The sequence below is a fragment of the Pleurodeles waltl genome, chromosome 2_2 (genome assembly GCF_031143425.1).
Source record: "Pleurodeles waltl isolate 20211129_DDA chromosome 2_2, aPleWal1.hap1.20221129, whole genome shotgun sequence".
In the NCBI taxonomy this organism is placed as follows: Eukaryota; Metazoa; Chordata; class Amphibia; order Caudata; family Salamandridae; genus Pleurodeles; species Pleurodeles waltl.
In genome coordinates this window covers 1,135,454,072-1,135,481,671 of record NC_090439.1, presented here as the reverse complement: position 1 = coordinate 1,135,481,671, position 27,600 = coordinate 1,135,454,072, and the positions used below count along the sequence as shown (strand labels likewise).

The window sequence follows — 27,600 nt, the reverse complement described above, 5'->3', positions numbered from 1 at the left end:
TAGGAATGAACTGTATTTTGCATAATTGTAATTCATAGGTATGGCCTTTCAGGGCTGGTGATGTTTTTATGTTTATATGCTCTTGCTCTACTGATTTTGTGAAGTGAAGTTTTTAGGATGCTGCTGCCATTGATTTGTATATATGGAAATGACGTTTTACAAGAGTTAGTGTGATTTGATTGAACGGTTGTAAATTTTAAAAAATTTGATTTATAGAGGTGTGTCAGATACCAATACAGCATATGTACACTTTTGAATTCTGTGGGAACCGTCATTCTCATTTTTTATACCGGTCGAGACAATACAGTACTGGTCATACTTGAAAAAAAGGGCTGGGTGGTAGACCTAACTGCAAATGGCACAGAAAAATGGGTACTCAAACAAGGCTTAAATATATCCTGTGGTACGGCTTATGGTGTATATTTGTGTACATTACATTTTAAACTGGATTTAGGTCGGGTATTAGCCAAGACCGTTCGATTTTACAGAAATATTCATAATATACTTACACTTAGAGGCTTTTAGCCACCTGTCTTCATCCATTGGTCTGTTGTTGTGTCATTCACATTGTGCTTCCCCCTTCTACAGCATATAACATGGGGCAAAGGGCCGGCATACTTAATCCATCGGTTCACTTCACTTTGTGTGACTGCATTATGCTCTCTCTCAAGGAGCACAGCCGCACACAAGCTAGTTCCCTTCAATGCTGCTGTTTTGTTTTTACTTTGTAATTACTTTAGTGTTGCCTTTGTGTTAGAACCTGTTGTGATAGCAGGAAGATTCTGATGCACATTCCATCCACTCTAAATGCCTTTTTCAGTGTTCTGCGTTTCTAATTGCTGCGATTTCACAGCATACCCAATCAGACTGTGTCCATTTGATTCTGTTCTGTATTAGGTTATCCTCTTTTTACGTTTTTATTTCTCCACTTCTTTCTTTGTTTCTTTGGTTCTTTCCTTCTTTCATTCTTGCCTTCTTTCTTTCACTTTTTTTATTGTTTCCTTTTTTCTTGGCTTCTTTCCTTCTCTTGTTCTTTTTCTCTACCTCTCTCTCTTGCCTTCTTTCATTCCTTCTTTCTTTTTCTCTTTCCTTCTCTGTTTTCTTTCCTTTCTCACTTTCCTTCTTTCATTCCTTCCTTCTCTTTCCTTCATTCTTTCCTTCTTCCTTTTCTTCCCTCATTCCTTCTAGTTCTTTCTTTCCTACCCTGTTTCCTTCTTTCTCTCTTCCTGTTTTCCTTCTTTCTTTCTTTTTCTTGCCTTATTTCATTTCTTCTTTCATTCTCTTTTTCTTTCAATTTCCTTTTCCCTGTCTTCTCTTTTTCTCTTTCTTTCTTTTCTCCTTTCCTTCTCTCTCTTTCCTTCTTTCATTGTATCCTCTCCTTCGTTGTTTCTCTGTTTGCTTGTTTGTTTCTTTGTTTCTTTTTTCTCAAAGGCAAGAGACTTGCAGCCAATACCAGACAGATTGGACTTTTTTCGGTCTGTGTTAGCCAAGACCTTTTAATTTTACTAAAATTATATGTATAACATACTTATGGGAGTTTAAGCCAGACTTCATCCATTAGTCTGTTGTTGGTGCCATTCACATTTTTATTCAGCCCACTCCAGTATGCTTTAAGGGTTGTCAGCTTGCACCTCATTCATTAAATCTCTTTTTGAGGGCGCTGGCATCAGATTGGTGTAGTCCCTACTGTCTTTTGGACCCCCCACTGGACCTGTCTCTCTTATTAAGTGAAATAAAGAATGTACAGTAGCCACGAAATAAGCATCTGACAGAGGGCAACAGACAAGGATCTCAGTTTTAACATTTACTCAATTAACGAATGTATAGAAATGCATAAGCTGAGCCCAGAATTGGAAAATCAATAAGCATAGGAATCAGCATAGAATACAGCAAGTAACTCAGTAAGGTGCTGGCATAAATTCAGCATAGATTTTTCTTCTCAGGATGAGTAAAGTGTCTCCTCCTCCCATGGAGAAGCCATGCTCTCATGTAGTGTTTTAGACAGAAGCTTCATACAATTACTACATTAGTATGTGGTTCACATACTCATAACCAATAGAAAGCATGCAGAGCAACAGTTGCAATTGAATACATTTGAAGATTTTCTTACTAATTCTGATACATGGAGCTCTAATGTTCACTTCTGTTCTCAGCACATGAACTGTTGCATTTTATATGATTCAGTCTTGAACTGTTAGTCTGTCCTTGGGAAAGTACACTGCCCAAACAGTGATGAGGATTATTTTCTCTGCTGGTGAAGTCTACGCCTCTTTCTTATGATACAGAATAGCAATAATTCGAGTCACATGTTTAGACAGCAATGTCACGAATATTGACAAGGCCTCAGTTGTTCTAGGTTACAAAAATACGCCCATTCTTAAGCACCAAACATTGCAATTTCAAATTGTAAGCAGTCAACTCTTACAGGGGCAATGTATCAGCCCGCTTTAGCCATTGCCTGACTTCATTACCAGCTATGGAATGCTTTCCTTTCACAAGGAACACATCCACAAACAAAGTAGTTCCTGTTCGTGTCAAGGAGTACTAAGGTCATGTGTGTTTTTTTTAAGTTAAAAAAAACTTTTTTTTTCCTGTAGCAAATTATTTGTTTATGATTGATGAGAGCCTGGCACAATTCTGTTAAGTGTCATGCATCTTGTGTTTGAATAATGCATTTCCGGTCATTTTCCCTCATTATCGCAATGCCTGAGATTGTCATGCAAGTCCTGAAGTGCAGTAAAACCTTCTTGTTCCAGTTTCTCACTTTGCTAGATATGGTATGAGTAGTGTTTATCAAGGGCCACAAAGTGGTGCTGGTGTACAACAGGAGGTGTAGAATTCCTTATATATTACAACGTTTATATGATTCCCTTGTCTTCATCACTTGATTTTGCTTGCAAGAAAGTGTCACTCATAGCCATTGAAATGTCACTCATAATTACACTGAAATTATGAAAATGTCATACATAGCAATATGAAACCTTGTCAGCTATGCTGGCATTTAGCAAAACAATAACGTTTTGCAAAAACCATGACAAAAGAAATCATTGGCTTTGCCATTGCTTGTTAGGTCGCGCGCACAAGTGCTTTGATCTGTTGTCAGTATTGTGGGCTTTTACCCAAGCCTATTTCACACCCATCACTTTCACTCGCTCTTGGGCTTGCCTTTTCAAAAATCCTTTGTTATCATTGGTAAATGCTTTGTGTTTGTCCTTCCTTGTGGAGGTTTTGTTACCGCCTTGTAGACTGACCCTGTTACATGGATAATTGCACGTTTGCCGATAGGTTTGATTGCCAGAAAACTAGTTTTTCCTTTCCTGTCTCTCCTTTGCGCTCGTGCTCATGGTGGCCATGGCTCTTTGAATCGGTTTGGTTCTGTTAACTGTCTTACTTTTCATTTTCAATTTTGACTGGCAAGAAAAGTCCAGTTAGGAATTTACAACGCCAATAGCTCTAACTGGAGCAAATGCGAGACCCATTGCATTGCAAATGCTTGTTTTTTTAGTGGAGCTGTATTAAATATGGAAAAAGGGACGCAGTGAGACTGAGAGAGAAAACAGACCCTTCCAAGATGGCCGCAGGACGACGCCAACGCAGGGGTGGGTTGAAGGCTCCGCGCTCGTCCTTCTTTTCTGTCCGCTTCCAGATAGTCGGTCGCCACTTTGACGAGTAACAATGGTCCCGGGAAATTGGTATTGAGTTGTTTCTCGGGGGTGTTGTTATATACCTCAGCGTACAAAGGAGTTGCGAACAGATAAGACAGCGTGATGCTGTTAGTGGATTTTTAACCGGCCGTTTTCGTATTGTCATTATCCTAAAGAAGAAAAAAAACTGCATTAATATCCATGACAGCTCAATGCTTGAATCGCCTCACTATATTTGCAAAAGAGTTTTGTGACATTCTTCTCGCAGCCGCTCCACGATGAATAAAATACTCGTCCTCTGGCGTTGCTCAGGCGCACGTACTCCCTTCCAAGATGGCCGCCGGCTTCGTACCCAGCTCGTCTCCGGCGCTCGCCGCTGACCTTTTCCAGCAGTGAGAAGTGCGCGGATTTTTTTTCATCTTTTCTACCCACTCATGTAACAGCCTTCCCGAAAGAAGCGTCCGTGTGTTCATAGCTCGTTTTTTTAAACAGGTTATGTCTATGTTTGGTGTGTTGTGACTCTTGACCTCTGACCCCGCCGGCTCCACACGTGTTCGAAGCAGGAGCTCAGAGCGGAGGAGGCATGAAGACGCCGGGCGCCGCCAAGAGGGAGCAGCCCGCGGGGGAGAGCGCCGGGGAGCAGGTGAGAGGGGTCTGTGGAGCCGCCCGCGGCGGGGGGGTCCTGCCACTGGAGCGCAGAGCACGGGGTGCAGAGCACTGCATCGCAGGGAGGGAGGCACCCGTGGAGCAGAGACCCATCACTGCTGCCCCAGTCCCGCCGCGCCGGGGGGGCTTCACGCGCGCACCCCTGAAGCATCCCGCACGGAGTAAGGGCCCCCTTGCTCTCGCCACACGTCAGCTATTCTTATGCTGCTGACACTGTACAGCCCTTCTCTGCGCTATACTCGCCTCTAGGACATAGCGCCGTAGAACGAGGCGAGAGAGGCAGACAGGGCAGCAGAACAGGGGGCATCTCACTAACGAGCCAAGAAGGGGAAGGTCTTGGGGCCGTGGAGAGCAAAGAGAGGGGGAGATCAGGGCACTGATACACTGGGGAGCCAAACAGAGAGGGAGTATCACTGAAAGCAAGGAAAAGTGCCTAATCGAGTGGAAAATGGACGCGAGGGACATACACCCAGAAAGCACGGGAGGGAGGTCTTGCTCCTGGACAGAAAGGTCAGAGTGGGCAAGGCAGGAGAAGGACATGCTGCTCTAGAGCAAGAGAAGGCCAGCATGGCGCGCAGGAGCGGTGAAAAGTAACTGCATAGATAACTGTTAATCCAGGGAGGCTGAGGGACACTTGGCTAGAATGCAAGGTAAAAGAGGGACATAGCACTAAAAAAACACTGAAAGTGAGGGACGTGCCATTAGAAAGCAAGATAAGAGAGGAACACACCATTAGAGAGCAAGGGAAGTGAGGAACATACCACTAGAAAATAAGGGAAATTAGGCGTATGCCATTAGAAAGCAAGGTAAGAGAGGGTCATACAACTAGAAAGCATGGGAAGTGAGGGGTATACCATTAGAAAGCAAGATAGGAGCGGGGCATACCTTTAGAGAGCAAGGGAAGTGAGTGTCATGCCACTAGAAAGCAAGGGAAATGAGGGACTCGCCACTAGAAAGCAGGTGGGCGGAGGTACATGCTACTGGAAACCACTGGCGAGTAATGGAAGATTGGACAGACTACTGCTGTACACGGAAAGAGAAGGATAGAGCATTAGAGCAAGCAAGAGACCATAACTCTGCAGAGAAAGAGAAATAACCTTCTGCTGAGCAAAGGAAGTTGGAGACCTAATACTATTGAGGTAAACAGCAGTGTATTTCCCTCATTGGCGTGGGGGCTGGTGGCAGATGGTGATGCCTGGAAGTGATGGAGTGTGAATACCTGTCGGGTGCACTGAGCAAGGCTGCGGCAGTTTCCTTTAGTGATGGGACTGTTTAGGTGCTCTTGAGGCAGGACTTCTGGCCTGGTACTGTGGTGATACTCGCCGTGCAATGATTTGCAGGTAAGAAAGGTACCCCCTGTATAGTGCTAGTACCGCCTGCTCGGTGGTTTCGAAATCTGGAAGTTATGGGCTGTAGAGTGGCTTTACTGTTTGCTGAGTGCTCTGTGGCAGACAGGGTGCCGCCTGCTGTGTACTGGTTGCATTGCCCAGTCAGTGCTTGAGCGATGGGTAGCTGTGCAGCTCCTTGCATAGTTTGCTTATTGCTGTAGGGGTAGCAAGAATCCTCCTTGTAAATTGGTGGGATTGTCCTGACAGATTTCTCTTGGTAGGAAGGGGGCCTCCTTGTTTAATGGAGGTTCTCTCCGCTCAGTATTTTGGGGTGGGCCAGGTGCTCCTGTGCAGTGGTTGGTACTGTCCGCTCAGTACCTGTGTCGAACGGCCCCACCTGCCCCTCTACATAATATGGGAAGGTGCTCTCAAGGGCGGTGGTGCAGTCTGCTCTGCGTGGTTGGTTCGGAAGAGTATGTCCTGCTTAGCAGTGCTCCTGTTTGTCCAGTGCTTCCAATGTTAACAAGATGCTGCTGCCCTGTCCCGTGGGGATACTGTTTACTGGAAGCCTCGGGGTGAAAAGTGCAGTCACCTTATAGTGACGGTGCTGTCCACTTCGTGCTCGGAGAGGAGGAGGAGCAGTGCTCTGTGCTCAGTGCTCTGCAGTGTAAAGGGTGCTTCCCTGTATAGTGTCCCGGCAGCTGTCTCATGATACACAGGTTACACGCTCTACAAGTTTCATCTGCTTAGTGCATCGCTTTATAGCGCTGATTCTTTCCTTCAAGCGCCCTGTGGGTAGGCAGAGTGCACACATGCGGTGGTATTGGTGTTGGCTCAGTGCTGTGAAGACAGCAACGGTACCGTGCTGTATATAACTTGTGTTGTCCGTTCAATGCTCTCACGGCATAAAATGGTTTATTCAGTGTTCTTTGTACACCCTCGTCTGCTATTTACTTCCTGAGACCCCTTGGTGACTGAAGGTTTCCTCCAGAACCACCATGCTTCAGATTCAAGTGCCAGCACCTCCAGGCACATTCCGCTTGCCCAGTTTTTAACTACAAAGGGCACAGTCTTCCTGCGCCCCACACCGGGAAATGTTAAGTCCACAAATCGGCGTGTGAAGCCAGTACCTACTGTGATGGGTTGTGACTCTTCTTTCCCAGTCACTGACCTGTGTCTTGTCTCGGGCTTCCTTATATTTGGTTTTATGTGGCCCAAGGAAGGGGTTTGTGACAGTCTTGAGGCAGCAAAAGAAGTCGGAAGAGTAGTTTGTTTGGCAGTGTGTCTGTTGAGCGCTTTGTCCTTCTGCACACCAGTGTGTTGGGGACAGCCATCCTGGTTTTAAAGAGTCATCACCTAAATATATGCAGTTATGACCAGCTTCACATCAGCTGCCACGTAATTTTGGTCGTTCTCTAAGCTGGGAAGGTGTGACTTTTCCTATTAATACACAGAGCCGCCAGGCCCCTTGACTATACACCTTTAAGAAAGACATAGGAATCTATAAGATACTTGGGAGTTGAATGATGTGAGAGGAAATAACGAGATGAACTTTCAAGACTCCGCTCTGACTGCTAGATGAGCTGTTTACCATTACTGGGAATATAGCTTGTGTCCCTTTAACCCCTTCGCTGCCAGACCTTTTCCCCCTCCTGTGCCGGGCCTTTTTTTGGCTATTTGGGGCAGTTCGCGCTTAGGCCCTCATAACTTTTTGTCCGCACAAGCTACCCACGCAAAATTTGCGTCCTTTTTTTCCCAAATCCTAGGGATTCTAGAGGTACTCAGACTTTCCCCTGAGGGAGACCATGAAATTAGCCTAAATACAGCGAAAATGTAGTTTTTGAAAAACAAAATGGGGGAAAAAGGGCTGCAGAAGAAGGCTTGTTTTTTTTACCCTGCTGAAAATGGCATCAACAAAGGGTTTGTGTTGCTAAAATCACCATCTTCCCAGCTTGCAGGAACAGGCAGACTTGAATCAGAAAACCACATTTTTCAACACAGTTTTGGCATTTTACTGGGATATACCCCATTTTTAGTACTATTTTTGTGTGTGCTTTTAGCCTCCTTCCGGTTAGTGACAGAAATGGGTATGAAACCAATACTGGATCCCGGAGAGCTAAACATTTTTAAAAAGTAGACACAATTCTGAATTCAGCAAGGGGTAATTTGTGTAGATCCTACAAGATTTCCCTACAGAAAATAACAGCTGAAATAAATAAAAAATTGAAATTTACTCTGTAACTTTTTCCTGCAATGTCAGATTTTCAAAAAAATATATAGTTACGTCTGCTGGACTCTTCTGGTTGCGGGGATATATAGGGCTTGTAGGTTCATCAAGAACCCTAGGTTCCCCAGCCAATAAAGGAGCTGCACCTTGCAATGGGTTTTCCTTGTATACTGGGTATACAGCAATTAATTTGGTGAAAAATAGGTATCAAAGAAACCTTTGTATTTCCAAAATGAGCACAAGATAAGGTGTTGAGAAGCAGTGGTTATTTGCACATCTCTGAATTCCGGGGTGCCCATACTAGCATGTGAATTACAGGGCATTTCTCAAATAGACGTCTTTTTTACACACTGTCTTATATTTGGAAGGAAAAAATGTAGAAAAAGACAAGGGGGAATAACACTTGTTGTGCTATTCTGTGTTCCCCCAAGTCTCTGGATAAATATGGTACCTCACTTGCATAGGTAGGCCTAATGCCCGCAACAGGAAACGCAACATGGACACATCACATTTTTACATTGAAAATGGATGTGTTTTTTGGAAAGTGCCTAGCTGTGGATTTTGATCTCTAGCTCAGCCGGCACCTTGGGAAACCTAGCAAACGTGCATTTTTTTTTAAAAACTAGACACCTAGGGAAATCTAAGATGGGGTGACTTGTGGTGCTCTCACCAGGTTCTGTTACCCAGGATCCTTTACAAACCTCAAAATTGGGCCAAAAAAAACACCTTTCCCTCACATTTTGGTGACAGAAAGTTCTGGAATCTGAGGGGAGCCACAAATTTCCTTCCACCCAGCGTTCCCCCCAAGTCTCCAATAAAAATGATACCTCACTTGTATGGGTGGCCATGGTGCCTGAAACAGAAAAAGGCCAAAAACCTGTAGAGATTGAGGGGATAGCACAGCGAGTTGATAAGCACATATTTTTCTTTTATACATCTTTAGGCTGACTCTGCTTTGGGGACCCACACGAGAGGTATCATTTTACTTGGGAGAGTGAGGGGAACGCTGGGTGGTAGGAAATTTGTGCCAGAGCAGTGATCCTACAAAGAAAAGTGAGGAAAATATGCTTTATTTAAGCAAAATTTGGGGTTTGCAGAGGAGTCTGGGTAAGAAAATGTTGGAGGATCCACGCAAGCCACTCCTCCGCGTGTCTATTTTTTTAAAAATGTCTAGGTTTGGTAGGTTTCCCCAGATGAAGGCCACACCTGGGACCAAAAATGTAGGTCACCCTTACCCCACCCCAAACACAGGTAGTTTTGTAATAGATTATTTTGATGTATCCACATACTTTTGTTATGTTCCAAACACTTAAATCATGAAAAGAAACGCACTTAGGTCATGTTAAAAAGACCCCTCACCCACCAACCAAGTTGGTGGCATGCTTCATCAACGAGGTCCCACTCGAGACACCTAGTGTGTCACGGGTGTGCTGCGACGCCTGATTACAGCAGAGCAGGTTTTGTCATTTTTACCACACATACTGGTTGGATTTTGCACGAGGGTGAGTGATGGTTCAGTAGATCAAATTTTATTAACAAGAGATTTCACAAAAATGAACTGCACTGTTAATAATTGAAAGGCCAAAAAACTGAACCAATGACTCATAGCTCGTGAGCTGTAAAGCTGTGACAAGGCACCAACCGCTTTATAGTCCATTCACTCACCTTTTATACATGACATGCACAAGACCATTCACACCGCCTGCCACGGGCCCAGCACATTACAACACTCGCATCGACAGACCGCGCCACTCAAGGGACCATCACTTTCATACGCCCACATGCCTGACACAGCAGTCACACCAGCGGATGGGAGTTTGTGGACTGCCGCCACCCCACACGCACCGCCATCCAAGCGCTACCCCACGCGCACCACCAGCCAAGCGCCACCCCACACGTACTGCCAGCCAAGCGCAACTCCACACACACCACCATCACTTTTTGTTTTTAAACAACAAAGAAACCACTCCCTAATTATAAATAAGTACAAAACTACAAACACAAAAGCTCTTACTCATGGGTCCTCACAAACGTTTTACTTTTTGACGGGAGCCAAAATTATAGTCTGGTTTGTGGCCGAGGGTCGCACCGATGGGCCCGGTTGGGGGGAGGGGGGTATTGGGTTGTTAGGGGCGGAGATACTGGTGTAAAAATAACATTACTAGACAATGCTGTATTTAGAAGCTAGATGTAAGTACAAAGCTAGATATTTTGACAATACATTTTTATTATCATACAATAGCATTCTTAAGAGGCAATGCATGGTAATCCTCGCTAACTGCCTGGAAAAGGAACCCCTATTACGGGGTCTGAGCAGTTATCCCCCATTCCAGGGAAAACCTCTTAACTAGCCGACATTGATGCATGGATACTATCCAGAATTGTAGATACCAGCCCACTAGTGTCCCCAAACCAAATTCAATAATACCTTTAATGAGGGTCGCAGGATGCATCTGAGAAAATATAACGGCTATCTGGGCTTCCCCCTTTGTTTAGCAATTATACCTTATTACTCTCAAAGCACCAACTGAGTCGAAGTCGGGTATGGTTTCAGGGGGCATCTCTAAGATGCCCTCTGGGGTGTATTTTACAATAAAATGTACACTGGCATCAGTGTGCATTTATTGTGCTGAGAAGTTTGATACCAAACTTCCCAGTTTTCAGTGTAGCCATTATGGTGCTGTGGAGTTCGTACATGACAGACTCCCAGACCATACACTCTTATGGCTACCCTGCACTTACAATGTCTAAGGTTTTGCTTAGACACTGTAGGGGCATAGTGCTCATGCAACTATGCCCTCACCTATGGTATAGTGCACCCTGACTTAGGGCAGAGGGGTGACTTATTTAGACCTATAGGCAGTGTGAGGTTGGCATGGCACCCTGAGGGGAGTGCCATGTCGACTTAGTCATTTTCTCCCCACCAGCACACACAAGCTGGCAAGCAGTGTGTCTGTGCTGAGTGAGGGGTCTCTAGGGTGGCATAAGACATGCTGCAGCCCTTAGAGACCTTCCCTGGCATCAGGGCCCTTAGTACCAGGGGTACCAGTTACAAGGGACTTATCTGGATGCCAGGGTTGTGCTAATTGTGGAAACAAAGGTACAGGTTAGGGAAAGAACACTGGTGCTGGGGCCTGGTTAGCAGGGTCCCAGCACACTTTCAAATCATAACTTGGCATCAGCAAAGGCAAAAAGTCAGGGGGTAACCATGCCAAGGAGGCATTTCCTTACACTAAGCACCCAGCTCTACCAGGGCTCCACAATCCTTAGAGACAGTGCTCACTTCTGCTCCATACTGGAATCCCACTCACAGCTCCATCAGTGCACCTCAGTTTATACACGCCAACCCCCCAGCTGTGCTAGTGCCAGAACTCCACACGCTGTCTGCCACAGCACCCCAGTTCTTATAGTCACCACATTCTGCTGTTCCAGTACTAAGACCTTGTGCGCAGCTCCATTAGTGCACCTCAGTTCTACCCCAGCAAGGTCACTTCCTTTCCTATACTGGGACCCCACTCACATACAGTTCCATTACAGCAGCTGAATTTTAATATTCATTCCCACTGCCAAGCCAATACTGGACCCAAAAGAGCAAAACACAGCTCAGCCAGTGCTCCTCAAGTCTAACATCCAACTCCACTGTAGATTGGAACCACCACAGCTCCGCCAGAATCCATCAATTCTAACATTCAGTGCACATTTCTTCTCCGTACTAAGGCTCACACACACGCCCTTCAGGACTCCTCGCTTCTGTGGTTCAGAGGCAATGCCACTCCCATACTGGGCCCCACTCGCAGCTTCACCATGGCACCTCCAGGCTAACACTCTGCAACATAACACTGGCACACCAGTACTAGGTTCCACTCATAGCTCTATTAACATACCTCACTTCTGATCTTATGTGCCCGTTACTATTCCAGTACTGGAGCCGACATACAACTCTGTCTGTGCACCTCATCCCTAACCTGCAGCGCCCATTATTCCAATACCAGGAATTACACAGCGCTCCGTTTCTCATTCCTCACCCGCTGCCTTTCTGTTATTCCAGAATGGGGCTGGGACAGAGCTCTGCTATACCCCCAATCCTGACCTGAAGTGCCTCAATATTGCTGTATTGGGGTTCACGTACAACTCTGCTAATGCACCCCCTGTTGTTCTGCAGTGCCCCTGCTGTTCCACACTCTGACTTAGGTTTGAGTCGTCTAGTCTTAGCTTCAATCTTTATTTGGGAGGTTCGGTTTCCCCCATCTCACTCAGTTCTTTCGTTTACTCTAACTCTCAATGTTTTCTTTCTCTCCCACTTTTCTCTTTCCAGCTCTTAAAATCCACATGTTAAGTTTCGCTCTTTCTTTCAACTGTTTATTTCAACTCCTCTCCCCCCTTTTTTTTTTTTTTTTTTTTAACCTCCTCTTTCAAACTTGCAAAAACTTGTTTTTTTTTCTTCTTTTTTCTTCATCAGGCGTTCATTCTTTCACAATTTTTTTTTTTTCTCTTCCCTTCATTCTTTGTCTTTTATTTGCTCTTTCCTTTGACTCAGTATGCGTCCTTTCCCTTTTGGTTTTAGATCTTCCTTGCTTTCTCTAGTGTTTTTTCTTATCTTTATCTGTCAGTTCACAATTTACTATAAATCCCTCTTTTTCCCGTCTGTATGTGGAAGCCTCAAGTTACTTGTTGGGACCTGAAGTGTCACTGGTTTTCCCATTCTGTCTGTGGGAAATGTCAGTACATACATACGTGGTTCTTTCGCTGCTTGTTTCTCTCACCATCTCTTTTTTTTCTCTAATGTTCATTTTTCTTTCTTTTCACACTTCTTTCATAATTTTTCCCTCTTTATCTTTCGTTTGCTAGCTTCCTTACATGTTTTCTTTTGTCTTACACGTTAGCTCTATTTCTTCTCTTAGTTGTGTTTTTCATTTTCTTGTTCTTTCTTTTTGTTTCTTTGCAACCCCTTCTCTTTCTTCCTTTTGTCTGTTCTATTCCTTTCGCTTCTTTTTGTACCCCATCGGCTTTCTCTCCTGAGGCCTATTTATCAATGGAGCAACAGGTGCAGTGGCACCGGGGCCCAGAGACCAATAGACCTCACTCATCTCTAATTACTGCTGTATTTTCCTTCTAAAACTGCAGTCAACGATTTTCCTTTCTTACTCCAGGGCACATGACACCGTTACTACACCCCTTGTCCTCTCCATCTTTACTCCAGACTCTTTCCTTTCACCTTCCAATCCCTCCCAAATGATATTTTTGTTTTGGTGTTTCAGCATTACACCGTAATATCAAACAGTTTATTTCTGATAAAGGTTTATATGATATCTTTTAAGATAGAGGAAGAAGGTGAATGGAAGTGCTTTAATTAAATGCTGGGCCACTGGAATTATATGGCAGGAAAAGATGAAATTATGAAGCTGGGTCCAAATAAGGCCACGTCCAGGTATTTCAGTTACAGGGGAGATTTTTAATTTATTTGGTGGATATTAGAAGCGTCTGCCACTGAGGTATGCAGGATGTCACTGTAACAAGCTTCACTTCTGTGACTTATGGGGTGCAAAGTCACAAATTAATACTTCTGTAAATTAAAACATCACTTCCACCTTGGCTTCCGGCCCTATAGAAATACTAAGGATATAAAGGGCATAAAAACGGTCCTTGATTTGTAAAGGACCGAGAAAAACTGGTTGCTGGGAGGAAAGCTGTCATTCTGGACACCAGATTAAACACCTGGTCTGCAGGCATGTGGAGATGTGACTTGGCAACAGATTATACCGTCCTAGTATAACGCTGCAATGCAGCTAGAGACAAACTGTGTTTGTGAGGGGGGGGCTTGCTGAAGCAGGGAAGTGACGACTCCTCTTCAAGGGAGATTCCTTCGTTCTTCTGGTGCAGGCTGAAGACTGGCTGTCCTGGGAGGATGCAAACGACCTGGAAACAGTTGCAGGCAGGAGCTGAAGATACAATGTTGCAGAAGTAGTCTTTGCTTCTTTGTTGCAGTTTGTAGAGTTCCTGGAGGGTCCAGATGCAGTTTTGTTGGTAGAAGATGAAGTAAAGGATGCAGAGGATTCCTGCTGGAGTCTTGCAATCCAAATCTAAGGCAACACCCAGGAGAGACCCTAAATAGCCCTGAAAGGGGGATTGGTCAGCTACATAGGTAGGCACCTATTGGGGGGGGCGGGGCTCTGATGTCACCTGCTGGCACTGGCCACTCAGATGCTCCCAGAGTGCCCCACCATCTTGGAATCCAAGATGGCAAAACCCAGGGACACTCTGGAGGAGCTCTGGGCGCCACCCCTCGGTGCAAAAGAAGAATCACCGGTGAGGAGGACTGCACCCTAGAAGACAGATGCGGGTTCCTGGTTGGTGCAGATGATGTCCCACGCCGGATGGATGATTGCAGTCTGGTTTGTGTTATTGGGTCCGCCAACAAGCCTTGGCATATGCAAAGCATGCAGTTAGCGGAAAATGGTGCTGTCCAGGACCAGGAGGGACCTGGTGGCCTCTATCTAGGAGGAGGAGGCAGAGGGGGCTGGATCCACGCTCGTCAGTAGAGGGGACCCACAGGTGGACTGAAGTGACCCCGACTGTTCCAAGGTCCAGCTGTCCAACTTTGGTGGAAGTAAGAGCTTGCCTCCCCATGCAAGACAGTACCCCTGTGCACCGCATGATTTGCAGTTGCCAAGGTTTGTGTGCGACCTTCCACAAAGTTCTTCGTGCACAGCACAGCAGAGGCCCCCAGCACTCCTTCCTGTGACGCACAGCTTCCTGAGTGGTTCTCTGGCGGCGTGGGATCCCTGTGTGTCGTGCTGTGTGGGAATCCATTTGCACCTTCTTTGTCCCTGTGCTGTGTGACTACTGTATGTGCTGCCAGGTCCTCTAAGGGGGCTCTCTCTCTCGACCTACAAACTAGGCCAGCCTCCTACATTGGTGGTGCAGCAGTGGGATAAGTACTTGCAATTGCCATATCACTCTGTCACCGGTGCTTTCCACAGGAAAGTGTACTCTGTACCTAGAGCTATCCAAATATATACCTAGTACAGGATCTAGTCTCTCTCTTTCCTTGTAAGAGACTAGGGGTTAGGTAGAGTAGGTCTTTTCTTTCTACTCGAACACTCCCTGCACAATGTCTTCCTCTGAGGCCACCGAAAGGTCATGGGAACTCCTTATGAGAACATGACTTTCAAAGTACTAGGAGGGTCTCTTCTCAGAGAGAAGCTTAGATGTAGGGAAGAACCCAAACAATAATTTTCTGTTGAGTCTTCTCCTCCAGGATGATCAGGAGCATGCTGATAACCAGGAGGAGGAAGGAGAGGGAGATTCTAACCCCTTAGACTCAGGGAATCATCCGTCAGATTCAGGGTAGGGCTCTTCCATAGATCTTCCACCTAGCAGACCTATTAGTGTAGCTAGCAGTGGGAGGGGTTCACACACAAGTATGGCCCCCTTCACGCCTAGAGGTCAGGTCACTAGAGTTAGTAAAGCTAGGGAAAGATCTGCCTCTGCCAATTCTCATGTCACCTCAGTTTCTGAGGGGTCCCACACTTCCACTCCAGGTGAAGACTCTATAAATGGGGAGCTAAAAAAGGCGAGACTGGAGGAGGCCAGGCTGAGGCTGCAGCAGCAACAGCTGGCCCTAGATAGGGAGGCCTTAGCTGTGGAAGGAGGAAGGCCGGGGTTGGGGTTAGTTCCCCATGGTGGCAGCAGCAGTATCAGGAATTATCGGGTCGGGGAGGACACCATTGAATCTAGAAACTTACATAAAATTGCTCCCCCATACAAGGTGGGGGATGGTTTCCAAAAGTGGGTTGCTGCAATTGAGAGGGCCTTTAAAGTTCAGAGGGTCCCTCACAGACAGTGGGCAGCTATTCTTTGGTTGTTCTTCTCTGATAAAGGGAGAGACAGATGACTCACTGTCAGGGAGGAGGACTCTGATAACTATGATATTCTTAAACATGCACTCATAGATGGGTTTGGGCTCATCACAGAGCAAAGCAGAAATAAAGTTTAGAGAACCCAAAAAGGAATCCTCACAGGATTGGTTTGACTTTGTGCATTGCTCTGTCAAAGCTTTAGAAGGTTGGTTACCCGGCAGCAAAGTGTCTGACTATGAGGGTCTACATAATCTTCTATTGAGAGAGCATATTTTGAATGTTTTTTTTGTCTGATTTGTTACACCAGTACTTGGTAGACGCAGATCTGATCTCTCTCCTAGAATTGGGAAGGAAGTCAAACAAATGGTTCAGAACAAGGGTGAGCAGGAAAGCTCATACAGGGGGTGATAAAATAAGAAAGATCCTGACAAACATAAAGATTCCTCTACAGGTCCACAACACTCGTCTGGGGGTGGGAATAAATCTTCTTCTTCCTCTTCTACACACAATAAAAAGCCTTAGTGCTATGTGTGCAGAGGTAAAGGCCATAGGCCAGGGGACAAATCCTGCCCAGGTAAAGGCCCTGAGCCTACTAACACTACTAACTCCACATCCCCTTCTAGTGCCCCTCGTAGTAGTAGTAGTAGTAGTGTTGGGACTACTGGCAATAGTGAAAGTAAAGGTGTGGTTAAGTTCACTTTTGGGTCCATCATAGAAACTGGGGTAGGTGTAGAAACCCCAAGACGGTTTCTATCTCATCAGGTGGCACTGGCCTTGCCACCTTGGCTGCTTGTCCCTTAACATGGATAAGTACTCGCAGCACATTCAGATAAATGGTGTTGAGGCCCAGGCCTACAGGGACACAGGTGCCAGCATCACTTTAGTGACTGAAAACTTTGTTTTACCTGCACAACACCTACATGGACAGAAGTACCAGGTTACTGATGTCAATAACTCCACTCAGTCTCTCCCCTTAGCTGTAGTACAACTCAGTTGGGGTTGAGTTACTGGCCCTAAGCAGGTGGTACTGTCACCTAGCTTACCTGTAGACTGTCTCTTATGTAATGACCTAGAGGCCTCAGGTTGGGCTGAGGTAGAGTTTAGGATCCATGCTGGGTATCCCTGAGGAATTGCTTCCTTTAATCTCAGGTGAGATGAAAAAGCAAAGAATGGAAGGAGCCCTGAAGCCTCAGGATGCTCCTCCTCCCTCAGATAAAAAGGGCATCAAAGTATCCCTTTCCCACCCTACCACTAACAATACCATTCCTGTGGTGGGAGAGACCTCTCCTCCTAGGGTGGATCCTGTACCAGGGGAGCCCACAGCTGCCACAGCTAAACTCCCAGAGGTAAAAGTCCCTCTCTGTGAAAACACTGACACAGAAAAGCATAACTGCGCTGTTTTGGTAAATTTGGAGCAATCCTCCAGCCATCCCAGAGAAACGTTAGTGCAGCACCCCTGCACTACCTCTAAAAACATAGGACAGCAGCCCTGTCCTGCTCCAACCCAAGAGTGACAGCAACCCTGTCCTCTCTTAGAGCCACGGGGACAAACTTGTTGCCCTACTCTGGCCTTGCTAAGACAGCATCCAGCTCTAGCATTACAATCCTTAGGACAGCTGCCCTGTCTTGACATAGGATCCCCGGGACAGTCACACTGCCCCACTTTAAAATTTTTAACCTTAAAAATAGGGAATCTCAGAGTACACACTTGCACTGTTATCTAGCTAAAAATCTCCAAACGGAGTGGTTCACCTCCCCACAGGGAAGGGACCATACAGTGGATAATAAAGGGAGTAACCACTCTATTGCAGATCTACTCACCACTTATCACCACTTAGACAATAAATTAAAAACTGGCCATGGTTAGCCTTATTGTCCTTCGTTTGGGGTTGGGGTGTGTGAGAAAGTAGCCTTTTTCTAGCATGGTTACCCCCATTTTTGGCCTGTTAGTCAGTGTGTTTGACTGTGTCACTGGGATACCGCTAACCAGGACCCCAGTGCTTATGTTCTTTCTCCTCCCAAATTTGTCATTACATATTGGTAACCCAGTATTTCATTCCAATTTGGCATACTGGTCACCCCTTATAATTCCCTAGTATATGGTACTCAGGTACCCAGGTCATTAGGGTTCTAGGGGACCCTTATGGGCTGCAGACTTACTTTTGCCACCCATAGGGAGCCCATTCAAAGGCTTCTACAGGGCTGCATTGCAGCCTGTGTGAAATGGTGCATGCACCATGTCACAGTAATTTTCACTGCACCAGATCACTTATAAGTCACCTATATGTCGGGCCTTCCAACTCTGAAGGCTCGGTGCAAAGTACCTGTGTGTGAGGGCACCGCTGCACTAGCAGAGGTACCCCCATGTCATCCAGGACCATTTTCCTGGACTTCGTGAGTGCGAGAACGTCATTTTACGTGTGCACTAGACGTAGGTCAATACCTATGCCCAGCTTCACAATGGTAACTCCGAATATGGCCATGTAAGGTGTGTAACAACTGGGAATTGTACCCCAATACTGAATCTAGTATTGGTTGTACAATTCCATGCACTTTGGGGGCTCCACAGTGGATCCCCAGTACTGCCATACCAGTCTTCTGAGGTTTTTCAGGCAGCCCCAGCTGCTGTCACCTCACATACAGTTTTCTGCCCTTCTGTTGCTTGAACAGCTTCAGCTCAGGAAGGCAGAACAAAGCATTTCCTTTCCGAGAGGGGTGTTACGCCCTCTCCCTTTGGAAATAGGTGTTACAGGCATGGAAGGGGTAGCCTCCCAGAGCCTCTGGAAATGATTGTAAGGGTGATGGTGCCCTACTCGCATAATCCATTCTACACTGGTTCAGGGACACCCCCCTCAGTCCCTGCTCTGGCACGAAACTGGACAAAGGAAAGGGGAGTGACGATCCCTGTGTCTATTACCACCACAGGGTGGTGCCCAGAGCTCCTCCAGTGTGTCCCTGGGTTTTGCCGCCTTGGATTCCAAGGTGGTGGGGCCCTCTGGGAGCATCTGAGTGACCAGTGCCAGCAGGTGACGTCAGAGCCCTCCCCTCATAGGTGCTTACCTGTGTAGCTGACCAATCCCCCTTTCAGGGCTTTTTAGGGTCTCTCCTCTGGGTGATTCCTCAGATTCAGATAGTAAGACTCCAGCAGGAATCCTCAGCATCCTTTACTTCATCTTCTACCCAGGAAACTGTATCTGGACCCTCCAAGAACTCTACAAACTGCAACAAAGAAGCAAAGATGGCTTCTGCAACATTGTATCTTCAGCTCCTGCCAGCAACTGCAACAGTTTTCCAGGTCGTGCATCCTCTGAGGACAGCCAGTCTTCAGCCTGCACCAGAAGAAGCAAAGGAATCTCGCTTGAAGTGAAGGAGTAACTTCTCTGCTTCAGCAGGCACCCCTCTGCAGCGACAACCGGTGGTGTGTGGTCCCCTCTCCTGATGACTTTCATGGATCCAGCAACACGGGTGGTGGACTGAAGTGAGCCTGACTGTCCCAAGGTCTAGCTGTCCAACCCTGGTGGAGGTAAGAGCTTGCCTCCCCACACAACAGTACCCCCATGCACCACGTGATTTGCAGTTACCAAGGCTTGTGTGCAACCTTCCAAGAAGTTCTTTGTGCACAGCACAGGCCTTTAGCACTCCTTCCTGCGACGCACACCTTCCTGGGTGGTTCTGCAACGGCGTGAGATCTCTTTGTATCGTCCCGTGTGGGCCTTTATTTGCACCTTTTTTTGTCCCTGTGCTGTGGGACCTCTGTGCGCAGTGCCTGGTCTTCTGAGGGCTCTCTGAGTTGCTGAGAGCCCCCTCTGTCTTCCCCTTGGGTAGAGGCCACCAGGTCCCTCCAGGTCCCGGGCAGCGCCATTTCCCACTAACCACGTGCTTTGCATGTGCCAAGGCTTGTTGGAGGAATCCAGCGATGTAAACCAGACTGCATTCATCCATCCAGTGTAGGACATCATCTGCACCAACCAGGAACCCACATCCATCTTCTTGGGTGCAGTACTGACTGTTCTTTTTCACTGGTGGTTCTTCTTTTGCACCTTCATCTGGGTTAGCAGGGGCTCCTGTTTTCCCTGGACTCTTTAGTGCTTCTTGGACCTGGTCCCCTTCTTCCACAGGTCTTCAGGTCTAGGAATCCTCTGTTGGTGTCTTGCAGTCTCTTCTGGTTCTTGCATTATCTTCTATCACGACTTCTTGTGTGTTATAGGAAACTGTGTTTTACTCCTACTTTCCTGGGGTCTAGGGTGGGTTCTATTACTTACCTTTGATGTTTTCTGGCACTCTACACAATACACTTGCCTCGGTAGGAAACAGACTTTCACATAGTATACGGTTTGTGTTTCCCCCTAGACCCATTGCAACCTATTGTGATTTTCACTATTTGCAGTTTTCTAACAGTTTTTACAGCTACTTCTGCATTCTAGTGTATATTACCTACCTCCTAAGGGAGTATAGTCCCTAAGGTATTTTTGACATTTGTCTCACTAAAATAAATTACCTTTATTTTTGTAACACTGAGTATTTTCTTTCATGTGTGTAAGTACTGTGTGACTACAGTGGTATTGCATGAGCTTTGCATGTCTCCTAGTTAGGCCTTGGCTGCTCATCCACACTACCCCTAGAGAGCCTGGCTTCTAGACACTTACTGAATTTCACTAATAAGAGATAACTGGGCCTGGTATGTAGTGTAACTTACCTTTTGGTACCCACTACAAACCAGGTATTTCCACAAATGTTTTTCTTTTTTTGTAAAACAATTAATATGGATTAGAAAAGGAAATATGTTTTTTTTCCTAGTCCGACGTTCTGATCCACCTCTTCACAAATTAATTTCATCCTGGAACAAAACTCGATTTACAAACCAGTTGAGCCTGATAGCGGCCTCCTTTGCAAGCAGTGAGACAAGCTCTGCTCGAGTGGTGCTGCCGTAATGGGATTAAGTGAGACATTATCAACTTTTCTGGCGTTTTCTGTTCATTACATCTTGGATTCTAAATTTCAGATCTGCTTAAGTTGTTAGGCTTCTCCCTGATGGTTTAGATTTTTTTTTTTAATATGTCAGTTAACATTGTAGGCAGCTGAAGGAAAAAGCATATGGCAGTGACACTGCATCTCCATACTCCGTGTACAATGATAACTGCAGATAGTACATTATGCTCGGATTCAGTCACAGAGCTGTGGGGCGGGGAGGAGGGGGGCTGCAGTTCAGGGGTATTGTGGACAGCTGGGTGGGGGGGGGGTCCTGGAATAAGAGCAAGAGGGGAGCCGAGACATTGACACTTCCGTGCCACCCACACCAAAGCAGCGGTGTAATTCGATGTTGCAAACCCCACCTCTGACTGTCACATCACACAAAATCACTGCTTGCTGTATGCTTGACTCCAGGGGGGTACAGGCCCCCCTTCTGCCTGAATTTAGGGCTTAACTACAGGTCTCGAGGTCCATCTATTCGCCCCATTGAGACTTTAACGCTGCTCTTCATGCTTTTCACTGTGCTTCATCAGGAATCAAAATGTATTTCTCACTTTTTTTTTTTTAACAATCTCTACCATTTTAATGCTTTTTCTAAGCAGGCTTTAAAAATCATGCTTTTAGTCTTAGTCAGGTTGAATAATCCACATTGTTTTCTTTCTGTGAGTAGAGTTTTATCTGAATAAGTAGTTGTTGTGGTGTTGGTGTGAATGAATACCCCTGCATGTGCGGGACCCGGCTTTGGTGCAGATGGCTTTGGGACTTATCATCCATGATAAAACTGAACAAAATAGAGATCAACCTCACTTTAAAAAAAACTTTATTTAAGTTCGAGTTGAGTCTGGGGAAAAGACTGATCCAGCGAACTTTTTGAAACAATATATACTTCAGGCTTGTATCCAGGGGACTAAACTAGAAATACACTAAAGAATGATATGTCAACATTACAGATAACTTCTACTTCAAAACCAACGTCATTAAGCAAAACGTCTTCTCTTCTAACCCCCAGCCTACTCCTATTAACTCTCCCCAAAAAATCTCCTCGTCTTTGGTCATATTTCAAGGTGGGTTCCAAAACATGATTTCTCGCCATCAGGCTATTTATTGCCTGCTTGGAAATGCAGTGGACTCCTAACCTTTTTTAAATTGATCAAGCTGGACTCCTGATAAAATTACATTTAGATGCTATAAACTAAAACGAAAATACCTGCACTATCGCAAACCCGCAGTATATATCTTAAGTTAGGGAAAACCTTGAAGCCTCGTACCTAATATCTACCTAATATCTACCTAGAGGCGGACCGTCTCCAGGGTGAGTGCCGATGAGGTTCTGCATAGACTAACGTACAGAGTGACAAGTGGGTGAGAGAGTGCTCGGTGTTTGATGGAAATGAAAACTGTATTGTTCCTCTACTTGAGTTATCCTTGGCCCTCAGCACTGTGGACCTTGATAGTATAGAAATTGCCAGTTATTCCTGTGCTGCAGGCTTAATATATAAGACCCATGTATTCATTTTTATTTGGAGGGAGAGGGGGAGATAGAGAGTATTCTTTTACCCCTTTTTAAAAATACAATTCACATAATTTGCTATTTGCAAGGGCTTGATGTCACATTGTAAAACCATCGTTGGATTATTTCGATTTCCTTTACAAATCTTGTAAAAAACTAATTTTAATCGATGGTCAGTTTTTCTGATACACGCTGTACTTTATTCTGGTCTTATTTCTTCTCTTAATTTCACTTACTACAGACAAGTATTCTGACGCTTGTCCATTAATTCTCACTGAGAGGTTCATGTACCTAATAACATTATAGCAGGAGGCCTGTTGGACCTTTCCTTACATGTACATTGCCAGTACTTTGTGGAGGAGGTTGTTCTTCACATTGCTTGTTGTCAGTGCTACCATTTCTTGGCCACTCTATTGTTACTGCTTACAAATCCTAACACTGATGCTTTCCTCCCCTAGGCCTGTAGGCAGGTGACTTCTGTCCTGGTGAGACCCGGGGATGTCGGTCCATTGAGGGTTGAAACGTGACTGCTCACCCTAATACATGTTATCTTCAAAATACTTATTAGAATTTCTTGTGAGGTTGGAAAAATGTTATTTTTGCTTTTTTGATAACTCATTTAGAGTATTTCAATCCTTAGACAGAATATCGGCAAGTTATATTGACAGAGGTGATACCTGTACGATTCAATAGAAACACTTCAGAATTAGTTTTCTTTGTACTCTTACCCTCTTACCACCCTCTGCCCCACCTCAGAGCCCAAGTGGACCCCACAAGGCAGTCCTCCAGCATCTTGCCCATCTTCCTCTGTCTCCTGTCCATAGACCAAATCTTCTGCTATTACCTTGGTTACTCTCATTCTCTGCTCATGATGCACATCTGTCCATCCCGCTCTTCCACTCGCCTAACATCAGAGAACCAGCAGCTCACTGAGACTGACTGACACAGAGACTGACTGACACACACACAGACTGACTGAGTGACCTGAGTGAGTGACCTGACTGACACAGAGACTGACTGAGTGACTTGACTGACTGAGTGAGTGACCTGACTTGACTGACCTACCTACCTGACTGACCTGACTGACTGAGAGAGAGAGACTGACATGACTGACCTGACTGACTGAGAGAGACTGACCTGACTGACTGAGAGAGACTGACCTGACTGACTGAGAGAGACCTACCTGACTGACCTGACTGACTGAGAGAGACTGACATGACTGACCGGACTGAGAGACTGACTGACCGGACTGAGAGACTGACTGACCGGACTGAGAGACTGACTGACCGGACTGAGAGACTGACTGACCTGACTGAGTGAGTGAGAGAGACTGACCTGACTGAGTGAGTGACTGACCTGACTGACTGAGTGAGTGAGACTGACCTGATTGACTGACTGACTGACTGAGAGACTGACCTGACTGACTGACTGAGAGACTGACCTGACTGACTGACTGAGAGACTGACCTGAATGACTGACTGAGAGACTGACCTGAATGACTGACTGACTGACTGACTGACTGAGAGACTGACCTGAATGACTGACTGACTGACTGAGTGAGAGACTGACCTGACTGACTGAGACTGACCTGACTGACTGAGAGAGACTGACCTGAATGACTGACTGAGAGAGACTGACCTGAATGACTGACTGAGAGAGACTGACCTGAATGACTGACTGACTGAGAGAGACTGACCGAACTGACTGAGTGAGAGACTGACCGAACTGACTGAGTGAGAGACTGACCTGACTGACCTGACTGACCTGACTGACCTGACTGACCTGACTGACTGACTGACCTGACTGAGAGACTGACTGACCTGACTGAGAGACTGACTGACCTGACTGAGAGACTGACTGACTGACCTGACTGAGAGACTGACTGACTGACCTGACTGAGAGGGACTGACCTGACTGAGAGACTGACTGACTGACCTGACTGAGAGACTGACTGACTGACCTGACTGAGAGACTGACTGACTGACCTGACTGAGAGACTGACTGACTGACCTGACTGAGAGACTGACTGACTGACCTGACTGAGAGACTGACTGACTGACCTGACTGAGAGACTGACTGACCTGACTGAGAGACTGACTGACCTGACTGAGAGACTGACTGACTGACCTGACTGAGAGACTGACTGACTGACCTGACTGAGAGACTGACTGACTGACCTGACTGAGAGACTGACTGACTGACCTGACTGAGAGACTGACTGACTGACCTGACTGAGAGACTGACTGACTGACCTGACTGAGAGACTGACTGACTGACCTGACTGAGAGACTGACTGACTGACCTGACTGAGAGACTGACTGACCTGACTGAGAGACTGACTGACTGACCTGAGAGACTGACCTGAGAGACTGACCTGAGAGACTGACCTGAGAGACTGACCTGACTGACTGACTGAGTGAGAGACTGACCTGACTGACTGAGTGAGAGACTGACCGGACTGACTGAGTGAGTGAGAGACTGACCGGACTGACTGACCTGACTGAGAGACTGACTGACCTGACTGAGAGACTGACTGACCTGACTGAGAGACTGACTGACCTGACTGAGAGGGACTGACCTGACTGACTGACTGACCTGACTGAGAGAGACTGACCTGACTGAGAGGGACTGACCTGACTGACTGACTGACTGAGAGAGACTGACCTGACTGACTGACTGACTGACTGAGAGAGACTGACCTGACTGACTGACTGACTGACTGAGAGAGACTGACCTGACTGACCGAACTGACTGAGTGAGAGACTGAACTGACTGACTGACCTGACTGAGAGACTGACTGACTGACCTGACTGAGAGACTGACCTGAGAGACTGACCTGAGAGAGACTGACCTGACTGACTGACTGAGAGAGACTGACCTGACTGACTGACTGAGAGAGACTGACCTGACTGACTGAGTGAGTGAGAGACTGACCGGACTGACTGAGTGAGTGAGAGACTGACCGGACTGACTGACTGAGAGACTGACTGAGAGACTGACTGAGAGACTGACTGAGAGACTGACTGAGAGACTGACTGACTGAGAAAGACTGACCTGACTGACTGAGAGACAGACTGACCTGACTGACTGAGAGAGACTGACCTGACTGACTGACAGAGAGACTGACCTGACTGACTGACAGAGAGACTGACCTGACTGACTGAGTGAGAGACTGACCTGACTGACTGAGTGAGAGACTGACCTGACTGACTGAGTGAGTGAGAGACTGACCTGACTGACTGAGTGAGTGAGAGACTGACCTGACTGACTGAGTGAGTGAGAGACTGACCTGACTGACTGAGTGAGTGGGAGACTGACTGACCTGACTGGGAGACTGACTGACCTGACTGGGAGACTGACTGACCTGACTGGGAGACTGACTGACCTGACTGGGAGACTGACTGACCTGACTGACTGACCTGACTGACTGACTGAGAGAGACTGACCTGACTGACTGACTGAGAGAGACTGACCTGACTGACTGACTGAGAGAGACTGACCTGACTGACTGACTGACTGAGAGAGACTGACCTGACTGACTGACTGAGAGAGACTGACCTGACTGACTGACTGAGAGAGACTGACCTGACTGACTGACTGAGAGAGACTGACCGAACTGACTGACTGAGTGAGTGAGAGACTGAACTGACTGACTGACTGACTGACCTGACTGAGAGACTGACTGACTGACCTGACTGAGAGACTGACTGACTGACTGACCTGACTGAGAGACTGACTGACTGACCTGACTGAGAGACTGACTGACTGACCTGACTGAGAGACTGACTGACCTGACTGAGAGACTGACTGACCTGACTGAGAGACTGACCTGACTGAGAGACTGACTGACTGACCTGACTGAGAGACTGACTGACTGACCTGACTGAGAGACTGACTGACTGACCTGACTGAGAGACTGACTGACTGACTGACTGACCTGACTGAGTGACTGACTGACCTGACTGACTGACCTGACTGAGAGACTGAGAGACTGACTGACCTGACTGACTGACTGACCTGACTGACCTGACTGAGAGACTGACTGACCTGACTGAGAGACTGACTGACCTGACTGAGAGACTGACTGACCTGACTGAGAGACTGACTGACTAACCTGACTGAGAGACTGACTGACCTGACTGACCTGACTGAGAGACTGACTGACCTGACTGAGAGACTGACTGACCTGACTGACCTGACTGAGAGACTGACTGACCTGACTGAGAGACTGACTGACCTGACTGACCTGACTGACCTGACTGACCTGACTGACCTGACTGACCTGACTGACCTGACTGACCTGACTACCCTGACTGACCTGACTGACCTGACTGACCTGACTGAGAGACTGACTGACTGATTGACCTGACTGACCTGACTTACTGACAGAGAGACTGACCTGACTGACTGACAGAGAGACTGACCTGACTGACTGACAGAGAGACTGACCTGACTGACTGACAGAGAGACTGACCTGACTGACTGAGTGAGTGAGAGACTGACCTGACTGACTGAGTGAGTGAGAGACTGACTGACCTGACTGGGAGACTGACTGACCTGACTGGGAGACTGACTGACCTGACTGAGAGACTGACTGACCTGACTGAGAGACTGACTGACCTGACTGAGAGACTGACTGACCTGACTGAGAGACTGACTGAGAGACTGACTGAGAGACTGACCTGACTGACTGACCTGACTGACTGACCTGACTGACTGAGAAAGACTGACCTGACTGACTGAGAAAGACTGACCTGACTGACTGAGAAAGACTGACCTGACTGACTGACTGACCTGACTGACTGAGAGAGACTGACCTGACTGACTGAGAGAGACTGACCTGACTGACTGACTGACTGACTGAGAGAGACTGACCTGACTGACTGACTGACTGAGAGAGACTGACCTGACTGACTGACTGACTGAGAGAGACTGACCTGACTGACTGAGTGAGAGACTGACCTGACTGACTGAGTGAGAGACTGACCTGACTGACTGAGTGAGTGAGAGACTGACCTGACTGACTGAGTGAGTGAGTGAGAGACTGACCTGACTGACTGAGTGAGTGAGAGACTGACCTGACTGACTGACCTGACTGGGAGACTGACTGACCTGACTGGGAGACTGACTGACCTGACTGGGAGACTGACTGACCTGACTGGGAGACTGACCTGACTGACTGACTGACTGAGAGAGACTGACCTGACTGACTGACTGACTGAGAGAGACTGACCTGACTGACTGACTGAGAGAGACTGACCTGACTGACTGACTGACTGACTGAGAGAGACTGACCTGACTGACTGACTGACTGACTGACTGAGAGAGACTGACCTGAGTGACTGAGAGAGACTGACCTGACTGACTGACTGACTGAGAGAGACTGACCTGACTG

At 46.7% G+C, this 27,600-nt stretch overlaps 1 protein-coding gene across 1 annotated transcript in view; it reads left to right on the top strand.

Moving 5' to 3' along the window:
- The first annotated feature begins 4,052 nt into the window (after positions 1 to 4,052).
- The window catches only part of BOP1 (BOP1 ribosomal biogenesis factor), a 319,190-nt gene continuing 295,642 nt past the window's right edge, over positions 4,053 to 27,600 (top strand). Inside the window, exon 1 of the mRNA XM_069221018.1 lies at positions 4,053 to 4,287. Coding sequence (XP_069077119.1) covers positions 4,228 to 4,287 — 60 coding nt within the window. The 5' untranslated portion in view covers positions 4,053 to 4,227. The remainder of the gene's footprint in view (positions 4,288 to 27,600) is intronic.